General features: G+C 39.3%; 2 protein-coding genes across 7 annotated transcripts; one reads left to right on the top strand and one right to left on the bottom strand.

Annotated features, from left to right (window-relative positions):
- Positions 1-5197: 5197 nt before the first annotated feature.
- LOC145443971 (uncharacterized) lies at positions 5198-11710 on the top strand. Its single transcript, XM_080321877.1, has one exon. The coding sequence runs from the start codon at positions 9516-9518 to the stop codon at positions 10911-10913; it is 1398 nt and encodes a 465-aa protein (XP_080178003.1). The 5' UTR covers positions 5198-9515; the 3' UTR covers positions 10914-11710.
- A 1367-nt stretch (positions 11711-13077) lies between these two features.
- On the bottom strand, positions 13078-16240 carry LOC145443877 (uncharacterized). 6 transcript variants are annotated; one of them, XM_080321852.1, is made up of 8 exons: positions 16095-16240; positions 15493-15656; positions 15222-15431; positions 15086-15160; positions 14845-15028; positions 14386-14529; positions 14049-14140; positions 13078-13224 (listed from the first exon to the last, which is right to left on the bottom strand). In XM_080321852.1, the coding sequence occupies exons 6-8, from the start codon at positions 14444-14446 to the stop codon at positions 13120-13122; spliced, it is 258 nt and encodes an 85-aa protein (XP_080177978.1). In that variant the 5' UTR covers positions 14447-14529; positions 14845-15028; positions 15086-15160; positions 15222-15431; positions 15493-15656; positions 16095-16240; the 3' UTR covers positions 13078-13119. The 6 variants fall into 5 exon arrangements, 2 of the variants coding, with proteins under 2 accessions (XP_080177978.1, XP_080177977.1); XR_013916564.1 differs by having other exon boundaries at positions 14049-14143; XR_013916573.1 differs by lacking the exon at positions 14386-14529 and having other exon boundaries at positions 14049-14143.
- Positions 16241-23766: the final 7526 nt, after the last annotated feature.

Below are 23766 nucleotides of genomic sequence, written 5' to 3'. Positions count from 1 at the left end.
TATTTCTGTTCTCTGTTCTTACCTTATCCAAACCTCTTGTTTTATTGAAATTGAATTCGAATATAGTTTATAATTCTCAACCATTGACGCAGGCTCGAATTGTATCATATCCATTTGTAAATGGGTAATGTATTGCATCTTATCAATTTTTTCTCTATTCTCGATTTCGTCTGGTAACTATAAACTGAGACTATGCAATTGCGCAGTTTAACAGTTTTACGTATATGTGAGCGATGCAGCGCCTTCTTGCGTGTATGTGTATTTAACTCTATATTCATTCATCGGTTCGGAATCAATAACCACTCAATTTGTATATCAGACAGCTAGCAAATTGAAATGACGTAATCATGTCTCACACTTCGAAAAGCCAACTTGACTTGAAATGTGACTTGACTCGTGACTTGACTTGACTTGACTCGACTTGACTCGAGTCACCTCCAAAAATCGAGTGACTTGACTTGACTCGAGTCACCTTTAAAGATCGATTAACTTGACTTGACTCGAGTCAAAATGTGCAATGACTCGATGTGACTCGTGACTCGAAGGTAGTGACTTGATCCCAACACTGCCTCAAGTACCGATATCTTTTCCCTGTGAACCGTGATTAAGGAGCCTATTCAGGTTTCCCATTCTGTGTTTGCATATGCATAATGCATATGTATAAAACTACATCAGGGCTCTTCAACCTCTTTCGTGATACATCTTTTTAACGTTCACCCAAAACTCGTACACCCCTGACCAATGTTCCCTCTAAGCTGCGCACGTGCGCAAATGCGCAGTGCTGAAACGGTCTCTGCGCACAGAAAATCTAAGCTGCGCACAAAAAATCTGAAGTGATGACATTTTTTTTAATCGTTGCGCACTGTTCTCCAAGGTACCGCGCAAGCGCGCAGACTCGTGAAAAATTAGAGGGAACATTGCCAAGGGCAGATAGTGTTCTCGCTGAAGTCTGAAACCGAGGTACAATTGCGCACTGTGAACAAATGATAATTTGCAATGACGTGGGCCTCACGAAAGACATTTTTCTTTTAGTATGATCTCGTACGCGTCAGCGATACTGATATCATTTTAGTAGCGGTGTCTTTTTCTGGGAATGGTGAAATAACATGGTTTAACAAAGTTATAAATAACAATGGACTAACTCGAAGTTAATCTGCGAGAAACTAACGAATAGTATTCTTCGCGTGGCATGAACATTGCATAAGATTTACTGTACAATTACATGTGAATTTTCGAAGTCATCACTTCCATCAGGCAAATATGATCACGTATGGTGAGATAGCATAATATGCAGAATATGCAAGTACAAGCACCAATATTTTTGAAAAAATCCATCCCCTTGCAAACGTGTATCGGCATATGCTTTAACTGCGCACTGTGGGGCGTTGAATTAAATCAGCTTTTCAGCAGCAGAAATTTTGATTTTATTCGATTCGTTTGAACGGGAATGTTCTGTCGATGAGGTCATACGCTAATATTGTTCTTGCTTCGGTCAGACTTGAATATTCGTATCAATATAAATTACTGTATGTCTTGATAGTAATGAGTGTATTGCCGGTATTAATAAGACGTCACATCAGTGTTTTAACATCGATCACATGTATTGATTTGAAGTGCGTTTTCGTGCCAGTCGTGTGTGTGTGTAACCGTGTATGTCTACTAGTAATCTATATGTCCCCATGTCACATACGGTCGCACAGAATTACGATTCGCCGTCTATAGCAGGGGTTCTCAACCTGGAGGGCGCGCCCCCTTGGGGTGCGTGAAACATCTGAAGGGGGGCGCGAAGATGCGGTCACCTGAAAAAAATTTTCGCGCTTCGCGCGATTTACCTCCAATGCCTGCGTGTTTCTCTCTATATAGACCCAATTTCATATATTTTTATTCTCTCATCAACATTCATAACCGTCCATACCATCAAAGAATCTGTTGGGGTTGCTAGCCTCCCGGGTGGATTTTGTGATATGACGATAAGGGGGGCGCGAACTTTTTCACTATCAAACAGGGGGGCGTGTCTAATAAAAGGTTGAGAACCACTGGTCTATAGTACTTGCGGCTACAAGCGTCCATTTGTGTCGCAACAAATGTTTCGGCTAGCTGCTTGCCTGTGTGGCCAACGTTGAGTGAATACTCGCTAATTCTGATTGTCACTGTTTATAATGATCTCTTTTAATGATGACAAAACGAATGGGTAGTTTCTCATGCTCATCCCTTCACCAAGCCAAATTAACAAAGAGGGGAGAGCCATTTTACATGGAATGGTTGTCGCAGCATGTGAAAACGGAAGACATAAGTAGTTACGCCCGAATACCTTTAAGTACTATTTAGGGGTCCTATACATTTTTCAACATACCTGACTCGATCAGCTCAACCAGTAAATCTGATTACGTGAGCAGAGAGAGCATAAAAAGTTGATAGCAATATACCGACTCAATCATGACTTACATAACTTTTTCGCGCTTCGCGCGTTCAGACGTCACACCCACCGAACGGTCTGCCAATGTAAATGATACGCAGCGGTAAAAACCGCACAGCCCAAGGGGGGTCTGGGGGTCGAAGTCCCCCAGAACATATATATATCACACTATGGGGGCCTGGTTGCGCACTGTTGTCCAAGGGCCTGCGCAGTGAGTTGGCGTGTTTGCGCAGACTCGTGAAAAATTAGAGGAAACATTGCCCCTGACCATATAATACACCGATTCCGTATTAAGACACACTTCGATTGCATTCATATAGCATAACTGGCGTATTCCAACGGAGATACGTCATAGCCAATCGGGACGACAAATACTCGGGCCGCATACTTACTATGCATGCATAAAAATTGCGAGTATAAATATCAGGAAAAAATTATTGAGATGAGGTTTCTAGTCGCGCGGAACGTAAAAATGTTTTCATTCAGGCTTTTGAATGAATTTAGTCGATCGGTGACGTGCTGTGAGGTTCATAGCTGGTGAGGCACTGACCCCCCTATATACACTCACACAAACACGTTCAAAGTAACTGATTAATAATTAAATATACACAAATATGTGGATAACAACAGCAAGAGAAATCGCAAGGCGAGAAAGTTCTATTTGCACCATGTAATACGTTACAATTCAACATTCTGCAATACATATTTAATTTTTTTTCCCTTCAATACAGTTATTTGATACTGATTGCTGAACGAAAAGGATGAAACGAAAAACATCAAAATATTTTATTGAAGATTCTAATTTTGGTTTTATATTCTTAATTACCCATCGCTCGTCCAATCTCCATGTTTACGAGATTTAAATGGACACTGTGTCAGGAAAACTAAATATGTCACTCGCTAACATCAAACTTCGTTGAAGGCGTCATTCAGGGTTAGATTCATGATTGTGATCGGCGATGCAGATGTATATGGATTATGATTCACTAAATATATAAAACGTACAAGGTTAACTGAGTGTTTTGGCGTTCTGTTTCTTAACACAACATAAGTCATCATCACACGCAGGCTAGGCTACTCCTCGCCATCCGCACCATGTAATCGGGTCTTACACATACCTATAAGTGGGCCGTGCCACAAGTTGGTAGATATGGAATCAAACATAGAAAATCGACCTGCTGTAAATATTTTTTGCAGTCGAAGACACCACAAAGGCCACAACGCAGATTATGTAGCCTACGCTGCTATCACAACCACAATTTAACGTAGCTATATGCATGGAAAGTACAGAACAGCTACATCAGTATGTGCTCCTCGTTACGTATTGGCCATCGCTACTATACAATTCATGCAACACTGTCGGTTTCCGAAATCGATAGCGCGTTTCACTATGCTGCGATTGTACTTGTACATATTGATAGCGAATAGTTAGTGAGGGAGATTCGATTGCGCCTTACCAGGCTATTGTGCGGCGCCATTTTACGTAATTATGCCGAATTTCACATTCCTTGGCAATTGTGAGGGGTTCCAGTGCTCTTATATGGTTAATATTAGGATGTTCGGAATCGATGCGACATTAACTTTTGATAGATACCAGTTAATACGAATTCTGAGCTGTTAATGATGAATTGCATTGTGGTAGGTGTGCCTCACCTCTCATTTCGCGTATATCTAACAATTAATATGAAAATTAGTTGATATTGGATGAAAAAATATTCAAATTCATTCATTCATAAGCATCGACGGTAAATATCAATAATAAAATTGGAGGTTTTCACAATTTTACTCATCCTGGCGACAGGCTGGGCAGTAGCCTCACCTGTCTCCCTCGATCGCACTTCATCGTCGTCGATAGTGTTGGTAGTTTCCTATATTACTATTAAAATATTATTCAATCTCAGCCAACATAATCAGATTAATCAGCAGAGCTGATGGAAGGAGTGTCTTCGAAAACTTCGGCCGCGATATTATTGTTAACGCATCTTTCGGTTTCTATAGATCACTTTGTTACATGTCGTTAGATCTTGACCTCCCAGTAAAATTGTCGGTAGAGTCAAGCGAGTCGCCCAAATGTGTCTGAAAAACCTTCATTCGTGTGACGCACACGATTCCGACTTAGTCTTTTTATGGGGCGCATCGTTTTCCCCTCCAGTTTGCATTTGTACGCGATCTGGCTCAGATTGCGAGGACATATTATTATATTGACACGAAAAATCCATGTCACCCTGAACTGTGAAGAAAATTGTTATGTTGAATTAGAATCCCTCAAAGATTATGTAAGTAATTTGTAAATTCAAATTGCATATATTGACGGTCGCAAGTTGGCCAGCCTTGGCCTAATCGAAGTGAGGATGAGCAAGGCTGCAACGCACGGGAAATGCTAAATACTACTCAGGGCTCGAGGTTCCTAGACCACCATCTAGACAAATGTGTAATAAAATTATTTGAACAAGCCGTTTGGGGTACAGAACTTCAGAATAACGCGAAACAGTAACTTCATATTGTCTATTCATATTGTTAATCCATTCTTTTGTTTTGTATCGTTACTACCGCATCTTGCCTGTCTACTAGCTGTTTGTTTATGTTATTATTACGTCATACAAAATATTTCACCTCACAGTACAGACAAAATATTTCATACACTTTGAATTTGTTTCACTATAGATAACTATCCTACGGATAGATACGCAACATCCGTCGTCACGCTTGCTTGCCCGGAGGCAATTACTGCTCAGCAATCTGAACGCAACATAATTGCCAATCCAATAGCTGACGACCTGCGTGCTTGAATTCAATAAAGTTGATCTTATTTGAAAGCTACTGTCGCACTGATTCCGAAAATATACAATAAAATCTAATCAGGGCAATGAAACCCCCTTGAAAAAATACATCTCATAGTCTGAAAATCGGCATTGTTCTGAACAATCGCAACCACGCAAAGAGCATTGTTATGGTCATTGTGCCGCGTCGCTGCGATTGTTTAGAACAATGCCGATTTTCAGACTTTGAGGTGTATTTCAAGGAGTTCCATTGTCCTGATAACATTTTAATGTATATTTTCGGAATCAGTGCGACAGTAGTTTTCAAATAAGATCAACTTTATTGAATTTAAGCACGTGGGTCGTCAGCTATGGGATTAACAATTGTGCTGCGTTCAGATTGCTGAGAAGTAATTCACTCCGGGCAAGTAAGCGTGACGACGGGTGTTGCGTATCTATCCGAAGGTTAGTTATCTATAGTTTCACCCTATTACTGACGTTCGCTACTGATGAGAGTCAGTCGAAAAGCTTTTAGAGAATAAATTGACAATATGAAGTTATTGTTTCGCGTTATAATATAAGTATTGCAATTTATTCTTTCAGTAACATCAAGATCTAGCACACAACTTATTTATATGCCCGTCGATCTGATTTGCTGTAAACCAGGGGTGTCAAACTCAACTTGCGCCGCGAGACGGATTCAAATCTTCAGATCGCTCGCGGGCCGCACCAGTCAAATTATTCCAAAATATTAACTCAAAATCGATGCCCATGTTATTTTCATTAGAATACTTTATTATCAGGCTGCTATACGCAATAATATATTGCATTATATTATGGATCATAGGGTAGCGTTACTATCATGATTGCATTAAAAAAATTAATTTGAAACAAACAAGGGCCTTGTTTCAAACTTGTTTTTATAAGCCATAACGTCACGAATATTCAATTGTGACGTCATGATGAACTGAAATTAACAATTGAAAATATATAGGGTAAATATAGCTCCTTTGACGAAGTATCTGTACTATAGCTGTTGAACCGACTATTTGTGGGTTCCAACCATCCCATATCGATACGTCGCCTTATTATGGGTGGTAATTGTCCGCAGGCTAATACAACATGTTTTTTGGAAAGTAATTGCACAATCATGGTATAATTTTACAAATTGAAAAATGCACAATTTTTTATTAAACGTAGTGCCAAAGTCATTATTTGAATGCAAGCCTAGTTACCATATTTTGAGATCCCAAAATAGATGACACTTTACAAAAATTCTGAAAGCTCTGCGACTGGCTAAAATAACTAGTGGATTTGAAAAATTTTCCGCCAATACTTTGTTGACTAAAATAATGTCATCGTTGTGATCGACTCCCGCATTACCCACTTTCCAACAATTCTGTCTAACGGTCATAGACGACTTATCGATGGCATTTTAATATTTCTTCGGAAAAGATAAGACAAATTCCAAAAAAGAGGACACTTATACGCCTCCGAGGACACTTTAAATTTTGTGAAAAAAAGAGGAAGAATCCTTCTGAAAGAGGACGTATGCTAAACCCTGTGAATAACTAGTTTTAGGTCCATTTTCCATAACGTACTGACCTCTGTATGTACATTTTCCGCCTTCTCGGAATGTGGTGTCAATGTGAGCAACTTGTTGCTAAAGGTGACTAGAGCGAAATCACAACACCGCTGTCGGACGGTTAGAATGGGGCCCATGAATATTGCTTACTTTTGTAGTGGCGAGGGATTATTTATTGGAAGTATTTCTTACAGAAAATCCTAATATTTTTTAGAAATGACCTGGATAATAAACGAATTTTTCAGTGTACCCAGAATTGCTTCGCGGACTGGATGAAATCGTCTGGCGGTCCGTATGTTTGACACCACTGCTGTAAACATGATGAGTTAGACATTCGACGCATCAGCAGTCTGCTACACATGAATGCCTTGGGCTCCGACTTGGCTCGCTGATGAATTGAAAATGACTCGAATCAAAACTCTAAAATTGAGTTTGACTTGTGACTCGGAACCTTGTGACTTGGCTACAACCCTGCTTCAAGCTATCAAGATATAGGAGCAAAAGCCTGCGAGGCTCGAGACGCGATAGTTAAGCCAGCGATAATTTCTTTTACCCCAGGCCCATTGCAGATACGATTGTGTATTGCAATGTGCAGTAGAGTTGTTAAGAAAATTATCAACGAAAATCTTCAATCCGATTTAGTCCAATTCTACTAATTGGAAATGTGTCAAATTTATTTTGCAGCGTTTTTGAAGACAACTCCACATTTTTCACTGGGTTAACAGAAAAATGTGATTTATTCTTTCAATAAATTAAAATTTTTACGTGGCTGTGCGGCTGCCTATACTTGTTAGAATTAAATCAAATTTGGTGTGCAGCGTTTTTGTTAGAGTAACCTGACAGTGTAATAAGTGCATGACTGGAATCCGGAAAAATGTTTCTCTTGAACAACCATACTGTGCACAGTGTGCAGGCTAGTGGAGCTAGGCTTGGTGGAGACCCGATAAATCAGGCTTGGGAAGATTGCGGCGAGCGCACAGCAATCAATGACATAATTTCGCGTACAAAATGAAAAACAACATCAGCGAAGGATCGCGTTACGGTCCACGCAGACGAGCTCGCTAATCGGCAACACGCTTTTCGCTGGTTGGCTACACGCAGCACTGATAATATGAAATAATGAATTGCGATCGGATATAAGAGTTCAAATGGGCATTTCAGTGGACAGGGTTCCGCGCTTGAAAAGGAGTGGGTTTCCGCATTTCTGTAACGTCAAGTCAAAGAGTAGTCATTTTTGCAAGGTGACTCAAATCAAGTCATGACACGGGTCATTCCAACACTGGTCTATTGCATCATACTAATTTTTTTCAGCTCTCAGGCTACGCTACTGTTATTAGATATGACTCTGAGCTAGCGATGGCTGTATGAATATCACACGACAGAACAACACTATTACGGGTCACGCCAAACGACATATTTTTTCTAGTTGTTCGGCAATCATTTTTCAGTGTGCTACTGAAACTAGAAATACACACATTTAAAAATATGCAACCAGAATTACTCAAAAAAAAACAGTAGGTAGTTGAATAGATCGGTAGTTTGTACAATTTTGTTCACAGTCGATTTGCGACTTCCCGTTATGCTGGAACCAATTTGCCCCTAATAATCCGAAGCACTGAATATTGGTCTATGTCGCTTTTCTATATCCGACCTAGTGGCTGGAGAAAATGCCAGTCTTCAATCGAAATCTTCATTAATAAAAGCCCAAAACTATAATATAACTTGAGCTTAGCATAGGATGTTACAGTGGCTCGCAACCTTCTTGCCTTTGCAAATATTATTTTGTCCGTGAAGGTCCCTGCGGACACTCTCAAATTTTAACGCGAATTCGGATCATTTAGCTTATTCATCTTGGCTTCTCAGACCCCATAGAAATGATTTGCCCGATTGAGAGCCACAGATGTTTATTAGCTTGTTACAGCTAACATATGTGTATAGTGTATACGTGTAATTTTTATTCCCAGGGGATTGATAATTGCGACTATCCCTAAACAATTGACTGTGTTAAATGTAAGTCGAAACTATACTTGGATCCCTTTAATTTTGAGAGTGTCTCCGAACTGATTAATGCAGAACTAAATCTTCAAAATCGAACATTGCATGTCTTCCGTCATGTGTAGCTGACGAAGGTGTAATCCAAATTTCTGTTTAGGTTGCCGACTGATACCCCGCAAAAACTGACGTCTTCCTGGCGTATCCAGGTGTCTTGTTGTCTTCAGTTATTGGATATATTTAACAATATATAACAGCTAATTCTACTTGCTAGCTAATACAATTCGATATGAAATCTAAATATTACCTATGGCCTGTATTGTCGGAAATTGCAGACAGATACTTCTTCCTGACATTTCCATTTTGAAACCTTGGTGTGTTTTGGGGCTCGAGATATATGTGTTATCGGTTGACTTTCTTGGTCATTCTGATTTCCATAAAATGTTGACACCAAAAGCAAGCTGTGCTTTATTTTATATCACATCCATTCTAGCTTTATACGAAACCCAATGCGTAGACCTTTCAAGTGGAACAACAAATACAGGCTCGTTGCACAACCCGCGCACTGTATCTTGGACTCTAACATCAACTTTCCGTGTCATCAAAAACCCTGCCGCGTGTTCATGGAAAGAATTTTTCTGAAAGGCCAGACACTGAGCCACGTGTTGTGAGCCTTCATTGTGACTCGTCATCGTTGAGATATTGAGACAATTGCTGCTCAGTCGCCTCAGTGTTCTCTTATCGATTCAGCTTGAGGAGGCATATGATGATGCATACAGTCGGTGAACAACGTATACTTATCAAAAATCACAATTGCTCTATTTGTGGAAAAGAATTTACCGCAAGGCAGGGCTTGAAGAGGCATCTCGATACTCATACTGGCGTGAGAAATCATGAATGTGAAATTTGTGGGACAACATTTGCTCAAAGTAGTAATCTGAAGGTTCATACTGATAGGCATATCGGTGTCAATCATAGATGTGATGTTTGTGGGAAAGTATTTACTGCAAGATCTAGCTTGAAGAATCATCTTGGTATTCATACTGGCGTGAGAAAGCATGAATGTGAAATTTGTGGGAAAGCATTTGCCATAAGTAATCTGAAGGTTCATACCGATAGGCATCTCGGTGTCAAATATAGCTGTGGTGTTTGCGGAAAAGTATTTACTGCAAGATCCAACTTGAAAAATCATCTTGATATTCATACTGATGTCAAAAATCATAAATGTGATGTTTGTGGAAAAGAATTTACCGTAAAACAAGATTTGAAGAGGCATCTTGATACTCATACAAGCATACGAAATCATGAATGTGAAATTTGTGGGAGGGAATTTGCTCGAAGTAGTAATCTGAAGGTTCATACTGACATGCATGCTGGAGTCAATCATAGCTGTGACGTTTGTGGGAAAGTATTTACTGCAAGATCTAGCTTGAAAATTCATGTTGGTATTCATTATGATGTCAAAAATCATAAATGCTATATTTGTGGGAAAGGATTTGCTCAGAGGTGGCGACTCCGGAATCATTTGGATAAGCATGCTGGTGTTCAGAATCATGAATGTGAAATTTGTGGGAAAAGATTTTCTCAGAAGTCATGTCTCCGGAATCATTTCGCTATACATGTAGGTGTCAAAAGATATGAGTGTGAAATTTGCGGAAAAGAATTTATTCATAGCAGTCAACTCAGAACTCATACTGATGTGCATGCAAGTGTCAAGAGTCATAGCTGCATTGTCTGTGGAAAGGAATTCACTACCAGGCAATCCCTCAATATCCATATGGATGTGCATGTTGGTATCAAGAATAATATAATCTGTGGTGTTTGTGGGAGAGGATTTACTTCAAGATCTTACCTGAGGTGCCATCTCGGTACTCATGCTGCAGATGCTGGTATCAAACATCATAAATGTGATATTTGTGGGAGAGAATTTTCTCAAAAGCAGAACTTGAACAATCATTTGGATATGCATACAGGTGTCAAGAATCACGAATGTTGTATTTGCGGGTGGCGATTTACTACGCAATCGAACATAAGGAAGCATCTTGAAATTCATGCTGGTATCAAAAATTATGAATGCGATGTTTGTGAGAAAAAATTCAATAGAAAATCGCACTTGAAAGCTCATATTGATGTTCATAGTGGCGGAAAAAGTCGTAATTAAGATGTTTGTAGGTAACAATAATATCATGATTCATATATAGATAGATATGCATACCCGTGGTAAGCATCATAGCCATATTTTATGTGGGAGATAATTTGCAAAAAAAATCTTCCTTGACCACTACGAAGAGACATGCTGATGAGGTAATGGAAATCTTCTACTCTTATTTTTTGCGAGACGGAATACTCTCGAAGGAACAATCTTGAGACTATTTTACAGTGAGCATATACATGCAATTGATGTTCTCTTGTGATGTGCCATAGTGATAGTGGTCAACCAATTATTCAACAGTGGTCCCATCGGTCGATGTCTAAGTAGTATCATATTTGGCAATATGTTTCCACATCGCGTTGATGACAGTAACGCAGTACAACGCTTGTCCCACAAGGGCGTTGCCTTGAGCCGTCTTTTGTCCATGGACCACCCGCTACACTTTATAATCGCCATGTAATTTGTCATCTATAATATCAGAAGATTCGATACACTTGAATCTCCGTTATTCGAACAGCCGCTTTATTCGGCCAAAATGCTTAGGAACGAAACAAAAGTATAATTCAGACAATCCTCCGCTTAATCCGGGCACAGGCTGGCAACTCTTATCATCAGGATATGACTCACTTCGAAGTAAGTTGTTGGTTTCAACGTAGGATGAACGACTATGGCGAAGCAATGATGACCCACGCAGTAACAAACGACAAGCAACTCGTATAAGGGTGTACGGGCCCACCGATTCATCGTGTTTTATGTATTTCGCCCTCAGTTGTTAGCTTTACCATTAATGATGTTTTCGCACGACTAAAAGCGAGATCACTATACGAGATCACGATGAGACGTCCTATCTCGACGGCGCTCAACACACGAATGGCGTTAAGCCTTTAATACCTATTGTTTTTCGGTATACTTTTATCAAGTGAAAATACCCTTTCAGCCGTTGCTGCAAGGCTTGCTACTGCTATTGATAAACAGATGTAATACAATTTATAGTATTGAGTCCTATTGTATCACAATATTGTACAATACTATACTATCCTGATAGTATAACTTGTGTGCGTATTATGCGGTCAGTGCCGACTACGGCAGTCTAGTGCCGCAGGTGCAATTCATTTGTTACCCAACAGTACAGTATTTTAAATGCGTTGCCGCATTCTCGCATGACCATGAAACGAACGATTAATTTTTCCGATTGATTTTGACTAAGCCCATATCCTAGGCCTACCATATTTTGGAAATCTAAAAAGAGGACACTTTTTCAGAAATTTGAGACTTGCAAAACCGGAGAAGAATTATCAAAATCAGTGAATTTTTCCCACTCTGTGACCGGTTGACTAAAACAAAAAAAAAGGTCAACTTTCCGCTCAGAGCACAAAATACCGTTTTCCTCTCCACTTTGCTAAAAATGGGTCAACTTTTAGCTCAGAGCCTAAAGCACCGTTTTACGCTCCGAAATACCCGCCGGAGCTTCACTTCTGTGCTAATTTACGGCATATCACTCGCATTTCGCTCTAAATGTGACCTAAATTTTCAAAAAAGAGGACAAAAGGGCGTCCTCCGAGGACACTTTCAAAAAAGTAACAAAAAGAGGACAAATCCTCTTAAAAGAGGACCTATGGTAACCCTACCATATCCACTTGATTCAGCGAAACGTGAGCGGAACCAAAGTTTACGGAGTAAGAGAAGTCGGCTGTATTTGAATGCATGGTTGCAGCTGGGCATTCTGGACAAGACATCCGGTGCGAGTGGAGCCTAATATTTTGGGTTTACCCGAAGGAAGCCTGTTATCTATCGGGCATAATATTTATATGCTGATTGACAATTTTCCTATTGTATATGTGTAAATGATGAGGTTTTGTTGGCAATGTTTTTTCATGTCAGAAGTAGCCTACTCCCCCAGCAAACACAGAATATATTGCAGATATATTTTGTATATGACTCAACTACTTCAAAATATATCTAGTCATATGTATTGTTTATATAAATCTATCGACACATTTGCACATATATAGGACATCTTCAAAGATACCTGTATGACATTGTCATGATATCTTGCTTGACCCTAGATGAACCCTGACCCTAGGTGACCCCTGACCCTGGTTGGGTACCTGGACCTGCCACACCCTGCACTGCCCTTATCAATGAAGACTGACTAATGATTTTACAAATCATGCATGGCTTTGTTCGTGTATTAAATCAGCACAGAACTGCGCAATCACTTCAGCAAATATTGCTGCCCAAGCATAAGTTCGAAATCGTTGTCGGAATTGTCAGACTCTGTGATGACAGCCTTGCTCCTGTTATCTTCTTTATCGCCACCCTATAACATAAATGAGCAAATTACTACAATTGATTATTATCACTGTAGAACAGAAGTCGTTATGTGTTTGGTTGTGGGTAAAATGGGATGGTGATCTGAGTTACATTAACCAAAAGACCTCAAGCCCTCTTTCAAAAGCGACATGACCTTTACTTTTACACTGAAGATATAACTAACGCAGTTACGCTTTCAAGATGAGAAACCAGAACCTGTTCAAGTTCAATAATGCCTGTCATTATAGAGAAGATTTTCATGCTATTGGCGTCATGAAGACGTGTTGCTGGGAACGGATTTCAAAACCTATCGTTTGGGCACGGGGTGAAGATTGTTCTTTACATTATCATTTTATTATTAATATGGTAATAGTTGCCTGTGAGAGGCTGATGTGATAATGATCGCTCATTCCATGTACGGCATAGTAAATATATGCAGTGGTTCGCAAACTGGGGTCTGCGAGACAATTTTTATGACTGCAAAGTACCTTCCAAAAATTCACACGATCCAGAAATTTTCGAATATTTTAATTCCCAGAGTATAAAATTTTTTAGACAGGTTATTGTCTGAACCAAAATCGAAGTTGCTTAAAATTATTTTGTAAATCAATATGAAGTAGAGTTATTCAAATTAAATTTTATTCTCCCCGTGCGAGACAAATGCGACCCGCGGAGGGAAATTGTCACGTAAATTTTCTCGTAAAGTTTGGGGACCACTGATATACAATGTTCTGAAGATGAGCGGCAAGAACAATTCATTTACAGTCCACTCATATCATAAAAGACACAACTGTCACACCACACAATCATCAAACTTAATAACAAAATTACCTTGCAAGATCCAGCAACAGTTAGAGATCTTGCAACCTGATCTTTAGTTCTTTTATCTGGGATCTCGAGGTCAGGATGAGCCGATCTGCATGCTTCTAAAAAGAGATATAATTGGACGAAGATATCCACTGTCCAGTCACAGTCATGGTATATTATACATCAGCCATCAGACAACGAACAAAACTCGTCAACAACTAGAGTACTAAAGTAGATAACTTTGCACATCAGTGACGACATATGACGTCAAACGATTAAAATGCTGAAAAATCGAGGCTTTGGCTCAACTTTTTTTACGTTGATTACGTTCAATTTCCGTCAATAACCGTTGATAACTTACGTCTAATAGTCTTTTCAAGTGTCACTCTTGCTTTTTTGACCCTTAAGACTAGGATTTCCATACTTTCTTTACAGCTACGCTGGTCATCATATTTTCGACAGTTTCCGGCAATTGTACACCCCGGAATCCCATTAAAGCGGCTACCTGTAACAACATTATATTAGTGGTACACAATACAGATGGTACTGCCTTGCATTAATGGTTTGCACCAGAATTAACAATGACATTTATGGGCATTCTAGATAAAACCATCCACACCATAAATTTCATGGTCACGCTCATCAATGGCTTGGTTGACTTTGCGATTTCGCAATAAATCACATTGGCAATTCAATTTTGGATAATAGAACTAATTTCGAGACGGACCCCTGCTGTGTCTGAAAATGATTCCTTGGTGTCGGCGGACACCCCTGATTTAGACTGTCAATCGCTTTGTTCGAATGAGAAACAAAAACATACCAGTTCAGACTTTGCCGTTGTTCAAAGGTGTTCCAGCTGTGACAAGGTTTCACAGGGATTTTCAATTATATCTTTCAGCAAAATTGGGGCACTCGATTGAGGTCTTTTGGAGTAATTGTCGATATGATGTCTGAGGAAATCCATCATCTGGTTTTTCTGCAACTTTATGTCTTTGATGCACAAGCTAAAAAGGATTCGATTACAAGGAAGTTGGATTGATCTTCCTATGTGATAAACTTACCATTACTTTATGACAGGCCGCGTTGTTGATGGTCAAAATTTTGTAGTTCAGCGATGATTTCAAATGAAGGAGCATCTGAAAAACAGCGAGACTTTATTCTCAAATTCGAGAACGCATCAAAGTGCTAGGAACTTACTGCAGGACTTAGATCTCTGGCCGTTACATTCAATGATGGGATTATGCCATTCTTGAACACTATTTTCGTTAATGATGGCAAACTTGCATTGCGAGCATCATTGATATCACTCCAGCTTGCCAGAATCATAAGATGACCGCATTCTTGAAATTGGCATGTCTTGTATCTGAATACTTGGATTACGTTTCTTCCTTGCAGGAAAAACATCATCTACAAATTATAAACGTTTTACATATATATATACCATATTGCACAGAATAAAAGGGTATACCTTGACCATCAGTTGACGCCGAACTATTCAAAAATTGTTTGTTCCGCTGACGTTTTCGTCTTGGCCGCTGCGCTTCATTTTCAGTCCAGACTATGACAAAGACGTGAGCAAGCCACTACTCTCCGCAACTTTTATTATATCACTAAAAGCTACGTTCCGTACATCTAAAATAGATGGATAATGTAGATGGCAAGGTAGGCCCACTTGGAAAACAGTACGCTAATTCTGAGTTTATAACTTACTGGATGAGCATTTCATCTGTATCTTTTATACAGAGACCAATTGCGATTATCATATTATGGTTGCTTTTTGTTCTTGGCCTTACCGTGCTATTTGCATTCTTACGCAACCACCAGCCATGCAATTCTATTATAGATACAAACAATTTCGCACAATTCACAATTCATAAGATATAAGCTAGGAATCAATGAGATCACTTCTACATCGCTTTTATGTATTACAGCAACAGCAACCGGTTGTTCTTGTTCAACAAAAAGCACAACAGCAAATGATTGCTCGATTTATTGATCGACTAATACCCACCTATATTCATTTACAGCAAATCCTTCACTATGATTATATAACAAGCATATATAAATTACCTTGCACAGTGAAGTTTTCGGTATTCTTATATAGAAATATGCTTGGATTAGCCTCGATTAACTGCGATTTCCCTGAACGCTACTAAAACCAAAACGACAACGATATCTGCACTGCAAGCCGCCATTATCAGAGCGCTTCTGTCTTTTTTTTGGCAGCAGTTTTTCGGGTTACCCAGAATTCATAAGATTTTCAAATTGCCGCCTGGATTCGGATTCCAAAATTTGGGATGGCCAAGAATCAAAATATCTGCAAAATCACGCGAAAGCGGCGTGTGACAAAAGGAAAAACATTCGATCATAGCAATTTACAACGATGTAAATTGTTATGATTCGATAGTGGCAATTATGGTGACATATCACCCCATAAGAGTAAGACATCAATAAAATTGATAGTATAGATAAATTATACCATAAAATGAAACAATAATCGAATTTGATTCCTCACAAATGTATTTTCGGCATTTTAACGAAATTTGTTGGATAAGAAAAAGATGTACTCAAGATACGTTTCCGGACAAGATATGCACAAACACAATTTTGAGATGATTAGGATAACAAAAAGATATCCGAACATGTCCGAAATATATCTCGTGTTTCCATTACTATTTTCACTCTACTTCGTTAGCATCGTTATCATTTGCTACGAAGATGCGTCACGTGTGGTGTAATGTTTTCGCAGATTTGCATTATTTGTACGAGGGAGATGTGTTGTGACATTCATCGATTTGTTTCGAACTACGTTGCGACATAATTGGTAGCTTTTGAATTCGCGTTATGCGCATACCTGTAAATTATTGGTTTGCAAAGACTAAGCAGTGTGTGAATTACCCTTTTTGCCATGCTTTCTGGTGTAACTCCAATACAAGATGAATCGTAGCAATGATTTTGTTTTCGTGCCAGACCAGGACTTTGGTTATGGAAAACGATATAACTTCACCTTAGTCGATTATCAACTCTATAACTCGAGCAAGTTGTGCAATGTGCAATGACTCGAATTGACTTGTGACTAGGAGGTAGTGAGTTGATCCCAACACCGTCAGTAACGAAGTACTTGTACTTTTCCAAGTACCCAAGTAGGTTCTACTGATTTGTGCTATACTTACTAAATTGGTTACGTCTCTAAACCAACTGCCACTTCTGCGTAATTGTCTCAGCTAGGTTCTGGCTCTGCGGCAGGCTGCAAGGGGGTGGCAAATGTGAGATGATGTCCGGTTTTTAGTCAACACTACAGAAGTACAGAAAAAGGTGGGTAATGCGGGTGTCGAGGCGAGGTTATGGACTTTTTTAGCTAACAAAACGAGACTCTCAGTAAATATAATTGAAAAGATTGAAACTATTCAAAAATTTGTCAGGCATTTTCAACGAAAGCCAGGGGCGGTAGCATTAGGGATGTTCAAAAATAACTTTTTGTTCTGGATTCCAGCCATTCAGTCATTAAATTGTCAGGTTACCCTAAAAAACGCTGCACACTAAATTTGGTTCAATTCTAACAGGTGTAGGGCTCCACAGATCCAATTAAATTTTATAATTTGAATCGGAAAATTAAAAAAAAAATTCAAATTTTTCTGTCAACCCCATGAAATTGTTGAGCCGTCTCCAGAGACGATGCAAAACAAATTTGACTCAATTCCAACTAGTAGAAGCCGAGTTATTGGAGTTTTTCGTTGATATTTCTCGGATTGATTGGTGGATAATCCAAGGATTATCAACGAAAAACCTCAATAACTCCGCTTCTACTAGTTGGAATTGAGTCAAATTTGTTTTGCATCGTCTCTGAAGACAGCTCAACAAATTCATGGGGCCGGTTGACAGAAAATTTTGAATTTTTTTTTTAAATTTTCCTGTTTAAATTATAAAATTTAATTGGATCTGCGGAGCCCTATACTTGTTAAAATTGAACCAAATTTGGTGTGTAGCATTTCTTAGGGTAACCTGACAATTTGATAACCGAACGACTGGAATCCATAAAAATAAGTTATTTTTGAACAGCCCTAGGCAGCATATGCTCCTACGCCACTGACTGTGGAGTCGGGAAATTTTGCCACCGACTCCAGATATCCTCAATATACCAACCCCTGAGTCTTCAACGTTCTGGCTCCGATGCCTACAGCACTACCTGCGAAAATTATACGCCTTGTTAGAATGACTTTCAGATAACCATTGAACATATTATTAACGATGGTATGTAAAATTGTTTCATTGTGACACAACTCGAATTATCCACTATGCAATTAATACGAAAAAATGCCTTTCTGAATATAACAGGGACTCTCTAATATCTTAATAGTTATGAATCATTCAAACATGACACCTATCCAATCCTGTTATGTATAATTAACATACAAAACAATCGAAGTGCAGCTCTTGTGCACGAGTCAGCCATTAATACAGAGATGTAACTTACTAATTTTCTCATTACACACTATACTGATTACAAACACACACACTACACTAATAAACATCGATCAGAAACGAAATTTAGGAAGTAGTGAAATAGCATATGTCTAGTCTACATGCACTTACTAAAGTATTCAAGGACTAGGACTTGCAATCTTACTTAATCATTTGTTCGACCCAAGCCGCTAAGCTAGACTACAAACAGTTTTAATTTTGTCATGTGGGAAGAAGAGTTTGGTTAGATTTACATCAATTTTACAACTTCACAAAACCAGACGATGTATTTACTCTACCACAGTATCATGGTATAATTCCAATTTGTGACTGCTTACCGAAGATGCATATTGCGATTTACATCCTCTATGCAACTGAATTATAATTTGCAAAGAATGTACAATTGTATCTATATCGATACTAATGACAGTGGTTGATGGTACATAAAAATCCTATTTTAGTTATTAATAGTAATTTAAAGATAGCTTTGAAAGCATTTGTTTACATAATAAAGAAGTTGGGAGTCGGAGTCGGAGTCAGAGTCCGGGTCATTTTCACAAACTCCAACTCCGACACTAGTGAGTATTTTCCAGGACTCCGACTCCAGACACTATAGTTTTCAATACTCCGACTCCAAGGCGTGCTAAAAAGAGACTCCGACTCCGACCCCACAGCCCTGCTTATAGCAACGGTGTCCAACCTGCGCTCGTTGATGAATTATGCTGCGGTCGTTGATACTCAATTTGATAATAAAAGCCTATGCTGTCGGCCCCCAGCCTACAATTTTAGGAATTGGCTAACGAGCCACAATGATAAATACAATTGGACTGTTAAATTTGGCCATATTTACCCTCAGCTACTCAAACCCGCGAAACAATTGTGAGCAAATGCAGAAATGCTTGTAATATCCAGTACATTTATAGCAAAAGTTAAGATTTTTCGTAAGAAATATAAACAATCCCTCAAGGCAGGAAATGTCGCACATGGTCAATTGGCCATAGGCCACAATATAAGCATCCGTCGGCAGTGTCTAGCTTTCACTCCAGTCAACATTCGGTGACATTGACACCACATCCCGCGAAGGTTAAAAAGTGCACACTGTATTCATAAGTTTTCGAAAAAGTAACCAAAAAACGGCTATTCAGAGAGAGAAAACGCTGATGTGAAACCGTATTGTGCACGGTTCGTGGATAATATTTTCCGCTAGTCGTCAGACGAGTACCGATAAATAATCCAGTTCGACAGAGATAGGTGGTGGCGAATGTAATATGAATGCATAAAGCACTCGGCGACACCATTGGCTTTGATCGCAACGTATTTGGCACTGAAATTGAGAAACAGATTTATCACGTCGAGCCTAGTTATTTTTATTTACCAGCTAACCTTGATGTTATTCTGGAATACTACGGTTATGTATATCACGAGAGAAAATGGATTCCGCGGCGAGGTTTCAATCCCTATATTTGTTAAGATTAGGAAAATGACTTCAGAATTTTAGTTCAAACGACTGTTCACGTCCACTAATTTAATGAGACTGACAACTTCAAATCCAAAATGCTTTGCAAATATTTTGAAGTCGATTGACCTTACTACTCCAACTTTTTATTTTTCCAGAAACTCCAACAAAACATCTCTAAGCAGCGATATGCCTATGACAGTAGGCTATTGGCAATTGAAATGAATTGGCAAAGTAGGAATTTCATCTCAGACCGCCATTCTGTTGATGTGACTCAGTGAAACTGCCTCGTGATTTCCCTATGGTTTTAAAACTCACAATTTCGGTTTTCAATCATTTTTCAATAATAAAGGTTTCGCGGACATCCTGATTATGCTTCGCGGACCCCGGTTGAAAACTACTGGGCTAGGACCTTCATGATCAAGCCATATCGCCGTAACAACTTTGGTGCGCGTGTCACTTATTTAGGGTTACCATACGTCCTTCTCCAGGAGGATCTGTCCTTCTTTTTCCGGTTTTTGAAAATGTCCTACGAAACGCCTAAATGTCCTCCATTTTTGGCAATTCGCCCACCTTTACAGCTTTTACAACTAGGATAAAGGACAGAGTCAACTTAAAACCGGAAAAAATGACGTGAAATGGGTAATACGGACGTTGGGGCGGGTCATTTGGAGTCGAATAAAAGTAATGACTTTTTTAAGTCAACACCATAGATTTCCAATGAATGTTTCAAAATCAGCTGTTTTCAATTTCGGACATTTAACTTTTATGTTATGGTAAAAGTGTCTTTGTTTGCCGATTCCAAAATATGGTAACCCTACCTATACTTATTGGCTATGGTACCGAACACAGTGGACTTGGAAACGACCAAATCAACCACAGAAGATAGATCTTATCATAAATTTTGCTTCAAACGATAAATATGACAAAACTAATAATGCTTGACAGGCCGGTTGGTAATATTATGACATTGGCAGAAAGATTGCCGTTGCCGATGCCGACGCGTAGCCCATTGAATTAGCTTACCCTACTACAATAGTTCTCAACCTTTTTATCTTCGCGGACCGTTTGACCTTGCTATCGTCAACATTTAATTTTTCCTCAAACCCCAACACAACGGCTTGAAGCAGGAATATGTTTGCATTGGCAGGCTATTGGCAATTCGACAATTAAAATGAGTTTGTACAGTAGGACATTTCATCTCAGACGACCATTTTAATGATGTGAGTCCTAAAGTTGTAGCAATTGTGAAGCGAAACTGTCTCATGCTTTCTCTAATTAAAAAAATACAAAATAGGTTATCAATAGGGCAAGTTTTTGTTGCACTAAAAACCTGAGAAAGTTGCATTTATTTTTTTAATCTTAACAAAAGTTGCAGAAGTTGCACTTTGACCACATTTTGCTCGGTTGACTAATAAAAGGCAATTTTCCGGCTCAGCTCCCGAAATACCCGTAAAAGCGTTATTTCGGTGCTGATTTACAGTGTTTCAGTCGAATTTGGCCGTGTATTTCACCAAAATCGAGAATACTTTCATGAAAAATCGAAAAAGTTGCAAAAAGTTGCATGAAAAAAATGGACAAAAGTTGCAAAAAGTTGCACTATAAGATTCCTTCAACGGGCTTGAAACAGAATTCTAATCTTACGAGTATTTAGGAAGCTGCCGGAAGCTGTAAAAAAAAGTTGCAAAAGTTGCAAAAACTTGCCCTAGTTATCAACATTTGACAACTTTAGAGGTTTCGCGGACCCTCTGAAAATGCTTCGCGGACCCCGGTAGAGAACCATTGCCCCACTGTATCATACCGAGTACGCAACTGGGCAGTGGAAAGGGCATGCAGGCCTATAGTTTACAATGAAACAGCAACATAGGTAAATAGCAAATCTTTAAACTAAAGAATATAACTGTCCTTTTAAATGGGGTTGATTTCCTCGTTTCCGAGTTAAGTGTTGTATGTTATTACCGAAGCGTCTTCTGGACTAGAACATGACGTGATGTCACAATGTGGATGGGAAGAATTCCATATCCATGTCTTGTATTTAGCTTGCAATTGTGTCGCAGATATGACGATCTCACGAGTCACGATACCGCTTGGTTGTATGTTTGGTTTGCCCTAAAGCCATCGTGCATGTTGTTGCGCCTTCTACAAACACGATTAGCATTGACGACGAATGATCATGCAAGTGTAGGGCATAGCTTGCTAGTTGAACGTATACAGGCTGAAGACAATATGTAAAACCAACTGAAATCTGTCTGCAGACTTGAGGTATAGTGTGCCGTGTTCGACACTGGCATTCGCGACGTCGTCGTTACTAAATGATTGTCCGATTGTTCTCTCAATCTACTGATGTTCACTAGCGTTGTTCACGGTGTTGAGTTGAGTGACTAGCTAGCGTAGGTAGCTTTGTGTGTTCCTTATGTACCGATATCTTTTCTGAGGCAACCGCGTAATTACCTTGCCTATTCAAGTTGCTCATTGTATGTTTGCATATGCATAGGTACGAAACTAGATGGTTTGGGCCAGACTACGACAGACAAGCAGCTTTGAATACACCGTGATTCACGTCAGACATCCACCCGGAAATGGAGCGAGCATTAAGCCCGCATTGATCTGGCGATTTGTGTTTATATCACCGATGTAACGGTATTTTTATGGCTAAGTAAACACGCGAAGTCGCCAGCAACCTGCGGTTCGACAGATACCGCTGCTCAGCAATAAATAATGGACTGTTACGTGTTGCAGGGCGCTTATACTTATTTCTGAGGGCTGTAGAAGACATCCTGTATTCCCGGTAATTAGCACTAAGCAGTCCTTCGCATATGTTGCTTTACAAGTGCATTCGCAGTATATAGTTTCGCGAGTGGCAATGTTAGTCGAGTACTGGAACAGTCAGCTTTTGACCTTGATAGTTAGTTCAACAGACCAATACACAGTCCAGCGTATTGTATCAATGCGATATATTCTTTCAGTAACATCAGCAGCCAGCACACAACTTTATTTATTTGCCGATCGATCTGATATACTGTAAACATAACGAGTTAGACGGCTAATGCAAATCAGTATTCTGCTTGCAAATCAGTATTCTGCTGCACATGAATTCGTATAGTTGTAGGTTCACTGATATGTATGTATCGAGCAATTTTGCAGTGTGAAACCACGGTGATTGCTCACAAGATTTTAATTATAATTTTTTGCACTAACTCAGCTAAAGAATATACAATATACATGATATTGCGTCGGTCGACGGTGGTATTTCATGGATACTATGTGATAATAGTGAATTGGTATCATGGTATGCTCAAACGAAGAGATTTTGTCTATCCCCATCATTATAACAAACCGTAATCTTCTTTCAATGATATTGCACGAATATACCGGGCGATGGCAAAATTTTCCTAGGGAATGTCTTCCCAAGCTCGCGACGCTGTGACTGTAATGTAAAATTTGCTTCATACTGTAATGGTTGCGACCTCGTTCAGATAACCACTCTGCTGTCGGTATAAACCTGAATGTCATTCTCCGCACTTATGCACGGTTCGCTGTACATTTCGGCTTCAAAGCGTAACGTACTATTTCCGCATCATGAAAATGCTGATCTTAAAAAATTTTACCCACTCGGATGTCGAAATCAAAATTTTACAAACATGAAATAATCCGAATAAGGTGATTATAAAGTGGATTACGCGGGCCAGTCGATATCGTCACCAAAATTACCTCCGTTGTAAACAATGTAGCTATGGAATGGACGAACCTCATTTGATCATGATGACATTCGCTCACAATATCTGCGACTACGAAATATTCTACACTACTGCGCAGTGGTACCAG

This window comes from Botryllus schlosseri, chromosome 1, assembly GCF_051294905.1.
Source record: "Botryllus schlosseri isolate E-star chromosome 1, Bs_hap1, whole genome shotgun sequence".
NCBI lineage: Eukaryota > Metazoa > Chordata > Ascidiacea > Stolidobranchia > Styelidae > Botryllus > Botryllus schlosseri.
Note: the sequence above shows the minus strand (reverse complement) of the source record. Positions and strands in the feature narration are given on the sequence as shown.

Bases quoted from the DNA above. Each gene is read 5' to 3' on its own strand.
- LOC145443877 (XM_080321851.1), bottom strand. From the start codon at position 14,446: ATGGAAATCCTAGTCTTAAGGGTCAAAAAAGCAAGAGTGACACTTGAA. The intron at 14,144-14,385 runs GTAAGTTATCAA...ATCTCTTTTTAG, and splicing joins ACTTGAAAAGACTATTAGAC to AAGCATGCAGATCGGCTCAT. The intron at 13,225-14,048 runs GTAATTTTGTTA...TTTATGTTATAG, and splicing joins CTGTTGCTGGATCTTGCAAG to GGTGGCGATAAAGAAGATAA.
- LOC145443971 (XM_080321877.1), top strand. From the start codon at position 9,516: ATGATGATGCATACAGTCGGTGAACAACGTATACTTATCAAAAATCAC.